This window comes from Antrostomus carolinensis, unplaced genomic scaffold (genome assembly GCF_000700745.2).
Source record: "Antrostomus carolinensis isolate BGI_N321 unplaced genomic scaffold, ASM70074v2 scaffold25654, whole genome shotgun sequence".
In the NCBI taxonomy this organism is placed as follows: Eukaryota; Metazoa; Chordata; class Aves; order Caprimulgiformes; family Caprimulgidae; genus Antrostomus; species Antrostomus carolinensis.
The window spans coordinates 23,202-36,709 of record NW_010312792.1 but is presented as its reverse complement, the minus strand read 5'-3'; the positions used below and the strand labels follow the sequence as shown (position 1 = coordinate 36,709).

General features: G+C 41.4%; 1 protein-coding gene across 1 annotated transcript in view; it reads right to left on the bottom strand.

Moving 5' to 3' along the window:
- The window catches only part of LOC104524294 (corticotropin-releasing factor receptor 2), a gene marked incomplete at both ends in the record, with an annotated part of 54,661 nt that overhangs the window by 29,035 nt on the left and 12,118 nt on the right, over positions 1 to 13,508 (bottom strand). Inside the window, one exon of the mRNA XM_010167114.2 lies at positions 1,063 to 1,180. Coding sequence (XP_010165416.2) covers positions 1,063 to 1,180 — 118 coding nt within the window. The remainder of the gene's footprint in view (positions 1 to 1,062; positions 1,181 to 13,508) is intronic.

The following is a 13,508-nucleotide window of genomic DNA, read 5'->3' as shown; positions in this document are numbered from 1 at the left end:
AAGAGAACAGTAAAAAACCCTGTGAAGGGACTACCAAAAAGGACTACTTGCCAAGGAAATGTAGAATTATTCTCCAAGAAAATAAAAATGTTTTTTCTGTTGGTGTGGATGCTTTTAATTCACTTTGAGATCCTCATCTTATTTGTGCTGATAGGTGACTAAACAGGGGGAGGCATTACAATACTTACTTAGGCACTGATTCAATATTGTCACTTAGACAAGCATCTGCAGTTGGGAGTAACTTGAGTGAAGAAGAAATAACACGGCGAGTGAGAGAAATGGTGACATGCTGTATTTCTCAAGAGAGCTCAATGCCATGCAAAGATGCCTCACTTACTGCCACCATCAGCCTTCCCATTTTTTGTTGTGTGGATCTATCTGGTCCCTTGAACTGTCTCTTGACTCTCAATTACCCACCAGAGAGCTGACTAAGATAGTTATGCCAGCAGAAAACGCCTCCTTGCCTTTTGTTGGCTAGATTAGTTCTCTACCAGTTTAGTGAGTTCGGTCTCCAAGAGGTCAGTCCACCCCAAGGGATGAAGAAAAGGAACACAGCTAGTGCAAAAGAAGCTGCAGAAGCTGGAGTGAAGCATTTGGGTCCCTGGAGGAATGAGCCATCCCTTTCAGGAACAGGGAGTTGCTGCTGGATGCAGCCCATATCACAGAACTTCATCCTTAAGGATCAGCAGAAAAATGGAATTTTGTTTAAAAAACTCACAAAGATATCAACAAGCAAAAATTGTACTCTTCCAGGCCCTATTTCTTATTTTCTTGGGAGTCCCACCGACTCTAGGCCCACTGTCATGAGACAAAGTAGCTGCCTCTAAGCATCAACAGATAAATTAATTATTTTCTATACTTAAAAAAACCCCTTTGATACTCAGTAATGAGGAAATAAATGAAAATTTAGCAAATCTAAGCTAATTTTATTCATCATTTTGAAATTACATGAAAGTCACTCTGGGCATGTGGATAGACGTCCTTTGTACTATTTCTGTCAGTTGAACAAATTCAGGATCCTTGCCCGTCCCCAAACTACATGGCAGAGACATGCTTACTTACTTCATTGCTTTCATGTATGTTGTGATCTATCATTTGAAGCAGAAACCACATCACATTCCTCAGGATGAATGTGGTGATCAAGTTCCAGTGGATAATATTCCGCAGGCATCTGATACTCCTAAACAGGGAAATATAGTTAAATCATCATACATATATATATATATATGTGTGTGTATATATATATATAGTGCATTTATACACATACACATTAATGACTACATAAAATAAACAAGAGGTTCATCTGTCCAATGGGTCACCAATAACAGCTGATGAAGCTGTCTGTAGCTTAGATCTTTACCAGCAAGTGCACCTGGGTTTGGTCACAATCTCTGGCTCTCGGAGTAAATAGCAGTCAGTGTCAAAACAAAAACTTTGATTTTTCAGTGTAGTCACAACACAAATAAATAACATAAATATAAAAGAACAACAAGAGGATGGAAAAATCTGTGCTTCTTTTCCTTGTTATACACCTTTCTTCCAGAAACCACACAGCATAACTTTTGCAAAGCCATGTACAACAATTTGTCTTGATAACATGAGGAGGTCCATTTGACAATAATCAATCCAAGCAAGTGAAACAGGATCTACTAAAAAGATCCAAATATTCAAATGGTCATTTCATCTTTGGTTATCAGTTTTGCTCCCCTCCACTCCAACCCATCAGCTCTATTATAATATCAACAAGAATTGATAAATCTCTAAACAATAAGGCTGCACTGGAGTCTGTGGCATTGTTCACAGAGGGAGATTTGGTGACAAATATCTGCTCCATCATGGAAAAACTGTAATAGTTTACCTTCAGTCAATCTGTTGAACTCCATGTGTGTGAAGTTCAAAGTTTTCAGACTTACTAGTGTGATAGGGGAGCATGGACTGCCTGGTTTCCAGTCCTGAGATCAGTTGGCTGTACTGAGCTTTCTTAAGGTAAAGCAGCATGTTCTCCTTCACCAGAAAATATCTGTGTCTGGTTTTAGACCTTTCCCAACCCCCTTTTAGATGAAAATGTAAAATATAAGTGCAATGTAAAATATGAGCTAAAATGAGTTGGGACACAGTGCCATAAAACAAAAGAGGGGACATCTTAAATAGCGCCTGCTGCTGAAAATGGCTCCAGGAGGCAGCCAGTGCATGATGCTGATGGCAGCAACTGAAGTATCACTGAAGCCAGACAGAAAGTTTCTCATTCATCTGAGACAAGATCATTTGCCTTTTCATTCTTTGTGAAATGGTAAAGGAAGGAGTGCCAAGTTGCAATTTTGCAATTAAATGTTCTTTTCTCAGCTACACTCCAGTTAATAAAATAAATTCCACAGGGGTTCCAATAGCCAGTGCATTTCCTGGGATCATCACATTAGGATTCTTCATTTGCCATATCAGTCTCCATCCTTGCAGAGGAAGCTGTCAAATAACATTGAACCAACACAGAAAGTGGTGTTCTCAAACCTACTCAACTGTATCTGACTGTAGCTCATCCCACTGACAGCAAAAAGAGAAGGCACAATCCAGCCACCAACTTTGCTGTTGCCTCAGGTCTTCTGCATGACAAACAAGCCAGCCTTCATAACAAACACTATTTTGCAATCATAAAACACTTATTCCACTTTTTTTCTAGGACTCGATTAGTCAGTTTAAGGGCCAGAAGTAATTCTGTTATGTCCTTCAGCCTCAAAAGTCTTTCAAAGATTTCACAGCAGTCCAGCAAAAAGACAAATAGAAGACCTCCCACATATGAGATACTGAAAGATGCTCAGAGATATAACCCTACTAAGTCAATGTCAAAATAGTTTAACAACTCAGGCTCCAGGTATCAAATTGATATTTGGTTTTGACAGCCTCAGTGACTCATGATTGGAATCAATTTGGAAAACCAATCTCCAGCTGCTCAGATCCATTCACTTTTATTTAGGCTACAAAACCCCAAAGCTTTTCTCTGTGTAACTCATGCTACCAGGGAACATGCCAGAGACACATATCACTGAAAATTTCACTTCTGACAAAAGGCAAAGCTTCACAGTTAGGTTTTCAAAGAAACTAGGCAACCAACACCTGCCGCCTTTCACGTTGAACCCCAGGAACCCATCTGGCTCTGGATGGACTCTGAAACATGCTATTAAGGCCTGTTCTCTGTTGATCTTTCTGCACATAAAATGCCCTGTGGCTGCTGTTCATCTAGATGTTTTATTCACTCTCTTCAGGTTAAGGATTAGCAGATTAAGGAAGGAGTTTGAAATACTGCTTCTAGGGGGAAAGGGAGGCAGGGGACTAGAAACTGAAGAAATTCAGGTCAAACTGCAGAGTTACTGTCATTAAATTAATTGCTCTTGAGAGCTCTAACAACAAAACAGATCCAGCACACTTGCCACCTGAATGTATTTCTTTTACAAAGAGAAGATAAAGGAAAAAAAACCCACAATAACCCTTGCTATATGGCTCCCTTTAGGTGTAGTTTAATCATCCCATATACTGGAACTTCACTAAATCTTTCTAGAAGAAACCTTACTCCCACAAGACTTACAGTAGGCCATTGGACTGGCTGCAGAAAGAAACAGGATCAAACAAATCATTGTAGACCTCTTGTTCAGTTCCTAAAAAGAGCTTTTCCCCTCAGTAAGATCCTAGTCATTAAAATCACATCCTCTTCTGTGTCTTGGAATGTAAAGACAACCTCAGCATATACTAGCTGCATGATGTTTGCCCTTCTTACTTCTTCTTGGTTCACACCATTTTATCTTCTTTGTCCACCTGTCTGCATCTAACCATTGACCTTTTTGGATTGTAAGATGCTTGGGGCAGAGGCAAACTCTTATTTATGTCTGTTCAGGATCCAGAGCAAGACGGTCTGGTCTGTATTGGGAACCCCCAGGCTCTACAGATAATTATGATCAAAACTCTACTTATTTACAAAAAGCCACATGTGCAGAGGGAAGATGTGTTCCTGGTGTAAAATTAAGTAAAGTATAAATGTGGCTAGCACCTGGAATTTACCAAAAGGAAGGCTGAAGCCTTGTCAAATAGTGTTTTGGACACAAAACAGGGACAATTGGCTCCCATGTCCCACTACCTTTAGCAAAAGCCACACTTTAGGCAACCTTGTACCATGGCTTCATTCCCCTTCTGAGACACTCTATGTATGGCATGGGTGGTGAGTAGTTGCTTTAACCTGCCAAAAAGCTTCATGTCTTTGGGGCTAACAGAGCCAGGAAGAATAGGTTGTAGAGCAAACATTTTGCTTTTCCAGCTGAAGTCTCTCCTCAGTCACACTCACCACCACACGCCTCTGCAAAGCAGCACAAACAGGAGAGGGGCAGGATTTGCTTTTGTCATATCTGGGCCACTACTCTGCTGGTGTTAACAGCAGTTAGGGTTTTAATGGAAGCAGCATTACAGTCAGGCTGAGAAACACAAGTCTCAAAGTGCTGCAGAGCTTCTCAATGGCTCAGGCAGTGACATAACCCCAGGCACAGAATGGTTTTAACCTTTTCTCTTTTTAAATTTTTTTTCCTTTCCTTTTCTTTTAGTAAGAATCTCAACTGGAGACTCAAAGTTTGCTTTTGTTTGTAGAGAGCCCAGAGCACACGGTTTCTCTTTGTTTCCATCTTCTAACTACTACTAGCACAGAAATCACAGTGGTAGTAAAGCAATTCATAGCCAAGAGCAGGAAAAGCTTGAGAAATAACTGTGTCAGGTTCATACTGGGGAGGGAGAAACAGCAGGGTTAATATAGTGTGTGGAGGCTGCAGGGCACAGCAGTGGAGGACTGCAGCAAAATCAATTGATGTAAGAAGGGAAAGATCTCTTGCCAGCCACCTGAGAAAGCTGTTCTCATTTACAGCCACTGCTGGTGAATGTTATTATCATTATTTAGCATGTGTAAAGCATCTAGAGGCATACTGACTGAGACCAGGGTCCATTCATTACAGGCATTAAACACATGAGACTGTTCTGTTGGGCTCAGGAGCTTATCCTGTGCCTAAAGTTTACCTGCGTAGCCAGATTGGAGTCTGAGGTGGACAGTGAATGAAGGACATGTCTTAGACTGGGCAACAAAGCTAGTGAGTAACAGGAGATCTGCAGCGCAGCTAATGTTTGGTGAAGGGACAAAGCTGACCTTGTCATACTCACTGATCCCAAAGCCTGAGGAAGAAAATCATTATACTCACAGGAGTAATTTGTCCTTCACAGGTCTTTTCCTGGTACCTGGTAGATGGAAGCTAGCTTAAATTTATAAACTTTAATTTAAAATGAAATACTCCTGCTTTTCATAAAAATTACCTTTCCATTTTTGAAAATCTGTTAAATTTAAGAGTCACAACAGTCTTCTATGACACAGTTGCTTTCTCCTTGATGAATTATTGCAGTCACTCTGTGGAGTGAAAAAGTCAGCAAGTCTGTGCTCCAGAAACATCAATAACTGCCCTTACAGGCAGCACTGAAAAGGAATTCACATCACATTGCAAATGGGAGGAGGTGGAATTTGAAACACATTGAGCTATATTATAAGTTAGGGAACTGAGTTTTCCTAGAGTCACAGTTATCAGCAATGAATGCATTCCCTCACAACTTAGAAGCTAGGAAATTTGGGGTTATTCTTACCTCAGTAAGAAGATATCACAATCTGGAGATTGTGGCAGTGACAACATCAGGAGAATGAGAGAACAGATAGCAGAGAGCTATCTTCTCAGGAGGGCAAAGAGTCTGGCATGTGTCAAGATACCATGGACTGAGGCTACCAACTTCCATTAAAGAACCTCTTCCCATATTTGCTTCCTGCCCTGATCCTATTTAGACAAAAAGCGTTGGTCAAGGTCTTGGTTCCACTCTCCTACTAACTCATCCCTGGTGCATGGGTCCAAGTATGGAAGGAATAAGAAAAGAAGTTGCAGCAGTTCAGTCAGAATAGACTTAAGGATTGAAGCCACAACATAAAGACAAAAGAACTTCCATATTCAGTCAGACCAATGAGCCTTGTGTGTTGTGAATCAGTCCCCAGTGGTGATCAGTAAAAGAGTATGGGAAACAGGGGAAGTAGACTCTTAGTTGTTCCTTGCTCTTACTTTCTTGCTTCTGGCAGTCAGAGGTTTTAAGATATTCCTGATTTAGAGACCACATTTAATCACATTAAATCACCTCATTGGTGGCCCCGACTCCTCATAGGAGTCACTGAACTCCTTTTGTGGTTTACGCTCACTGAGGCCAGGCCATGGATGATGCTACTAACGTGACGGATGAAGAGCTCGTAAGCTGTTAGTCATGGTAAACTACATTTGTCTATGTTGGTTCCTCTTCTCTGCTTGCCTTTCCTCACAATTACATTCCCTCCTGTCCTTTGGGAGTTACAGGGAGGAGGGATAGAAAGAGCCTGGAACTGGACAGCAGGAAACTGCTGGTCCCAAGGGTTCTGGGAGCAAGCTGGGAGGAGTGGTTGGTAGTGTATCTCCAGCATGTGCTCCTGAACTAGCACAGTTCATGCAGCAATTTCACTTCTGGCTATACCTGACAGCAGATTTTGGGCCTGAAATGTCCCCCTGAAATACAGCAAGTAATGTGGGACAGGCACAAGTAAGTAGTGTATGTTACACTGAGTGAAGGAGCAGGCAGAAGGAAAAGGACTTCCTTGGAAAGAAGAGCAAAGAAGGACTTACAGTTTCTGACTTGGAGAAAAGATACTGCCACTGGAAGCATCTTGATGAAAAGGGTTTATTGGCTTCTCATGACTTCTTAAGAACCAGTGCTTTGCCCGCTATTGAGTGATCTCTGGACGACTGTTTCTGACAAGGCAAGAGTTTTGGCTGAGAGTCTGTTGCACAAGAGCCTGCTTCTGTGCCACTTCTCTTGCTGGTTTGGGTAGACATGTCCTCATGTTGGGCAGGCAGGACTCTTTGCCAGGAGTCACTGTTCAGACTACAGGCACTTGCCTCAAGGCTAATGATGTGAGGCTTTGGATAGAAGAGTGTAGCAAGTGACAGCATATTTTCATGGGAGACTGAGTTATGAAGTACCTTGGTTTATATTTATAGGAATCTGAGGACAATGGTACAGGAAAATGTGTGTGTTACAGTGAATCAAGAGTTCCAGGGCATGTCTCTGGTTGTACTGGCCAAAACCAGGTAAGATGATCTAGGCACACATGCCTCCCACTCACTGCACACACAGAGAGCCCCATAAAAGCTTTAGCTTTAGCTCTGCAGCAGGTTCTACACAAAGAAGCAATTAAGGTGAAAGCACACCTAATTAGACCTTCCTAATTAGTAAATCAAAAACCAGGTGTACAGTGAGAAATTACACATAATGACCTCTTCATCTGATTTGAGAACAGACCATGTTTCAGGCCCAAATGTTATGCCCTGACTCGATACCTTACCCCTGGCATCCTGAAGAGCTTTGTGTGTGGGGTGTCATAACCAGGCTGCCACGTTAGGAACAAGAGCAGTAAATGAAATAAAAAGCAAAATTCTCCAGCATTTGAGTGCAGCCTGTCAGAGTGGGCAGAAAGAGTTTCTGATTTTCAGTAGAGAAAGAACACTTAGCTAATTTTTTCCATCAAATGACCTTAATTGTACGGTTGGATAGAGAAAGCAGAGAATTAGAAAATCCCTTCTTTTGACTTGGGAAATGCTGAGATCTGAAAAGGCAGAAAATCTGATCAGCTCTGTCCAGGTGTCCTCACTGATTTTGAAATGGAGAGCTATAAAAGGATTTCTAAAATAGCACTGGTAAAACTCAAAGTAGCCTTTCTGTGGATTCATGGTGGCTTTTTTGTTGTTTATTTTTTTTCCCTGCTCTATCCATACAGTGGTATTTTTCCTCTGGGATGTGCAGAGCCACTATTTTCTGATTCAAAGCATGACACAAACAATTAACATTAGCAATCTTCATAATGTGCCAGCATGGTTGAAATCTAGCTGAATTAGTTGAATTATCTGCATGGAAATAATTGCAAATGAGAACTCTATTAAAGCAGCTTGGAAACCTATTAATTCATGTAGTATTCAATTAATAATGATGTTCAATTAAGACTGCTGTCCCAAAGTCTGTCTGAAAACAGTTGGCAGCAGAAATCTGAGAGCACTTTGCTGGAGTCCTTCCCATTCCATGACTGTTGAACAAGCAGGAAGGAGACGCATGGACAATACTTATAAAAAAATATTTTTCCTCTTCAGTCTTTTCTAGGGCAGGCAAAGCTCATGGACAAGCCATAAATGGCATGGAGTGGGAAGAATATTTAACAGCAAGTTATTTCCCAGGCTCTGTGCCTGTCATGGCCTATTTGCTTTCATCCATATGGAAGTCTCCCCTGAGGTCCTCATGGTTTCCCCTGTGTGCTCGTGTTCAATCACTGCATATATTCTGGTACTGATGCTTACAGATGGGAAAAGCAGCTGGAGAGGTTGGCAGGGAAAATGAGCTTCTTGGTGGCAGTTGCCTGGGGGAATACAAATATTCCCACAGGAAATGCAAGGGGTAGTTGCGAGGGAAGAACGAAAGCCTGGAAGAGAATAACGACGTCATTACAAGGACAGGGGTGAAATGCTCAGGTGAAGAGGAGAAGCAGCAGCTTCCATTAGTATTTAGGATGTGCATAGACCCTAAAAATAAACCCTTTTGTGGAATCATCAGTGCTCCACTAAGCCTTTTCCAAAGCTTCTTTCTCCTGCCTTCAAGCCAATTTTTAATCACAGGAAACAGAATCACAGAGTTGCCTAGACTGGAAAAGACCTTTAAGATCTTTGAGTCCATTCATTGACCCAACACTGACAAGTCCTCGACTAAACCATGTCCCTCAGCACATGGGGAATTCTGCCTGCTGTAGACAAAAAGGCTTAAAGCTCTGATGTTCCTAGGGCTGGAGGGATGCAGCCAACACAACACAGAACAAAATCACAGCCAGGACATTCCCAAGGCAGGACCAGAATGTGTCCACTGTCAGTGTTTGTGCCCAGCACTGTCTGGTTGCGTAGCATGGTGAACAAGGGTCAAAAATGGCCCTCTGCAAACTACTTTTGAGCATGCTATCAATGAACAGTATGGATAAATATAGGACACTACATCAGCCTGTGGTTTGTTCCTAGTCCGTGGACAAAGAGAAATGTTGCCCCTGAGAACTACGTGGTTAAATATGGGCTAATTGAAACCCAATCACTGGATACGGTAGCCTGAAAACATGGCTCCAACTCTTCCACTGGAGAAAATTCCTCTGTTATGTTCACAAGAATGACAAAGTCAGATACAGATGACTTCATTTAGTACAGCATGTGCTTGTGGTTTAGCTGGTTGAAATAAAGATTTAGGAATCTGCTCTAATTTGCTTTGCTAAATGGAGGTCAGATGTCAGTCATTTTTGAACCAAACAGGAAACGGGGCTGTAAAGTCTTTCTTTAGAAGTTACCTTTCAGTTCAGCTTTTAGTGTCCTATAAAAAACTGGCTTTAGAGTAGCAAGGGAATAGTATGTGGCCACAGGTTATAATTATCAGTCCAGACTGTGGAAGAGTGAATGTTTTCTATGAAGAGTGACCATTGCAGCTGGATTGCACAAATTAGAGTTAGGACTTCGGAAGCCAGACATGGAGAGCTGATAGTGGTTGATCTGGCTAACAGCTACTGTTTGGGAAACGTAAGAGTGCACAGCATGTCCTCATTCATAATCCTCTTGTGGGATTATAGGAAAAAATACCTGAAAGGAAATTAATTTAAATGACCAGTTAGGGAATTTAGGAGTTATGGTTTTTTTTGCTTTTAATACAATTAATACAATTATTAATTGTATTAATAATTAATACAATTAGCAATGTTTATTAAATTATCTACCTTTGCAGATAGAGTGTGGATAAACCATGGAGGAAACTCTGTTGCTGTTCACACTTTCCTTGGCTTCATTTCCACCAAAACATGATGTGAAATTTTTGGCCAAGAATTCAGGAAAGATCATATAGGCTCATTCATGGTCTGCTCCTTGCAAATATTAATTCCTGTGCATGATCTATATTCATTAGCCTCATGGTGCTCTCTGTGCATGTGGAAATGTTTCCAGTGATTAAACCTGGGCAATTCCTCAAGAAGCTGCTGTTTCGATAACATGCTCCATTTAGAGGTGACACAAATCAGGGATTTTCAACCTCTCTAGTGTCTTACTTGACAGAGTAATGTGAAAGAGCAGTATTCATCTTTTAGATTAGACAGAAGAGAAGGTGGCTGGGTGCTGAACAACTACAGTGGAGTTAGTGAGGGAGTAGAAATGCAATTCCTCGGATGAAAACTGAAATTGAACCATTAGTACTTCAACACCTGCAGGTGCATTTGTAGTGGGTAACTAAACACCTAGGCTTGAAAATATCTTCTCTGATTTTCCTTTTTCAAGTAAATTGCACTCCTGAGTATGATTCATACCAAAATTATAAAGACCAAACTTTACTTTCTTCCTTCCTCTGAAACTTTGGAAAAGTTGCAATGCTTGCTCCACTGTTCCCAAAACCATTCCATCATCATCAACAGGAGAATAGAGCACAGACAAGTTTTAGCTAGTCAGCATAGATCTAATCTTGCACAGACCAGTTCTACTACCAGAATTTAAACAAGTTAGTGTCCCATCTCCCAAAACACTGCCTCACAGCTAAAATCTTGGCAATGACAGAAATATACACCACTAGGAACACATTTCAAGCACATGATAGGAAGTGGCCTCCTGATCCTCCAAACCCCAGGTCAAGAAAATCATTGAGTAAAAGTTCTTAATAAATTTTCCTGAAACTTTAGTTTAACTCCAAGTTACATTTTTCCATTACATTGCTCCTGGAGCCCTCTGCTCTGTAGGTTGGAAATCATCCTCTAATATCCACTCATGCATCTATCTGACTATGCCTATTTCTTCTTGCACTGACATTGTCCTTGATTGTAAGTACCTCTTCATTTCTAACGTTTATCCAACAGTCACGTATTTATAGGCAGCAATAATACTTCCCATCCTTCATATTGCTAGGCTACAATGCAGCTATTTCAGATGCAGCTTATGAAACCTTTCACATTTTAAGAATATAGCTCACTGGGTACACTTTTAATTATTGGTATTCTTCCAGGGCTTCAGGAGGGCTTTTCTGTCCTCTGTGGTTTTTGCACTAGGTAGGCTCTATACAAAGAGTCTAAAGAACAAGTCATACAGAGATGAGATGAGAGGGGGGTGAGTAAAGGCAGTGGAATCAAAGACATTGGCCTAAGGTTAATCAGTAAGAAATATGTTTCTGCTCTTTATCTGAGTTTGTGAGATCATAGAATCACAGAATGCTGTAAGTTGGAAGGGACCCACAAGGATCGTCAAGTCCAACTCCTGTCCCTGCACAGGACAATCCCAACATTCAGCCCATGGCCCTGAGGGCCTTGGCCAAATGCTGCTGGAATCTTGTCAGGCTTGGTGCCATCAGCACCTCCCTGGGGAGCCTGTTCCAGTGCTCCACCACCCTCTGCCTCAAGAACCTTTTCCTACTGTTGGACCTAACCTTCCCCTGCCACATCTTCCTGCCATTTCCTCTGGTCCTATCATTGGTCACCAGAGAGAAGAGATCAGCACCCGGCCCTCCTCTTCCCCTTGTGAGGAAGTTCTAGACCATGATGAGATCTCCTCTCAGTCTCCTCTTCTCCAGGCTGAACAATCCAAGCAACTTCAGCCTCTCCTCATATGACTTCCCCTCTAAATCCTTCACCAATTTTGTGTCCATCCTCTGGACACTCTCCAGCAGCTTTAGATCCTTTTTATCCTGTGGTGCCCAAAACTGCCCCCAGTGCTGGAGGTGAGCCCGCCCCAGTGCAGAGCAGAGCGGGACGATCCCCTCCCTCGACCGGCTCGCAGTGCAGGGCTGGATGAGACACTTCACATGATTTCAGGCAGCACAGGCACTTCAGATGTTTTGCATTCAAAGAAGACCATCTCATTGCATATGTGCTTATTTACAGAGCTCCATCATTTTCATTCCTGCATTGCTCTGAGAACTTTACTACAGACTATTACAGGGTGGGACAGAGTGCTGTCTCCAAACCTACAGCCATTGCATCCACTGAACACACGCTCTGCAGTTATCGGTATTTATGACAGAGTTTAAAAAATGCTATGTGCCTGAATCATTATTTAAGGCTCTACTATTCTAAGTGGCAGATGAAATAGACTTAACTGGGCTGGGAGGAAAGCCAGGAGATGAAGGGGAAAAGAGAGCACTGACATGAACTCATAAATTCAGTTAGTTGATGCCCTGTCCTGGGACTTGCTCTTTTTTCCCCTTGCTCCATGACCGAGATGCATGTATGGGAGGAGCGTGCCTTAGATCTGGAGTCTGCTCTGCTCTAATCACATCAGGTACTTTTAAGTGCAAACCAGTATTAATTGTGCAGATCACTTGTCTAGGCTCTGACAGGTGTCAGATCACTTTGTTCTATGAAGTCTGTATGGATGCCCTACATTTCTTCTGACAGCTTTCTACAAATCTTTTAATCGAACTCTTCCATTCTTACTAACAGATGCCTGCAGCAGCAGTCTCACCAACTGCATGCCTGACTGAAGATCAAGAGGCAGTTCAAAGGAGTTTGGAAGAGGAGAGGATAAAGGAAAGTAGATCTTTCTCTCCTAAACCATGGGAGATGGTTAGGTGGGGAAAAAGGAAAAAAAAAAAAGGAAAAAAAAAAGTGACTAGGTTGTTTCAAGAAAAAAATGTTTCAGTCTTTTGGGAGAAAAAAAATATGTGAAATTTAGGAAATCTGGTTGTCACGATGAGAAAGAAAAGGGACAATGCCTCAGGTGTATGAGAAAAAAAATCAGGTGTTTCAAAGGGGAAATAGAAACATGTAAATTTAGAGGCAACAGGAAAGCAAAAGTTCTCTTAAAGCCTCAATTTGCTTTTGGTACCACCACAGTAGTGACAAAAGATGTTATGCCAATATTTGTGGATTTGGTTTTTTTAGACCTGCCTTTATCCAGCAACTTGTGCAGAAGGACATGTCATTTTTAATCTTCAGCCCATCTTCTTTTCAGCACCATCCTTTATTGGATTCAAAACTCAGCAGGGACTTAGACGTTTCTCAGAACAAATACTTGTCTTCCTGCACTATTTCTTCAGTCACTACTGCACAAATAAAACATCTTCTGATTGAATCCAGTCAGGTCACTGCTGGCCATTGCCAGCACAATGTTTAATAATAAGTCAGGAGTTTTACAAAGGACTCTTATTCCACCTCTGAGGCTGCTATAACATCACACTAACAAGGAAAAAGCCAGGACAAAGCAATTTGGGTTTCTACATTATCAGCAACAGTAAAGGAAAAATATGATTTAAAATAACAAAGTGTTTTAAAAAAATTTTTTTTTTTCTTTTTCTTTTTCTTTTTCTTTCCTTCAGTTTGATTGATATTACTGATAGCAGGAGTTCTCCTATGGAAAATTTCTGCCTTACAAATGTGATAATGTGAT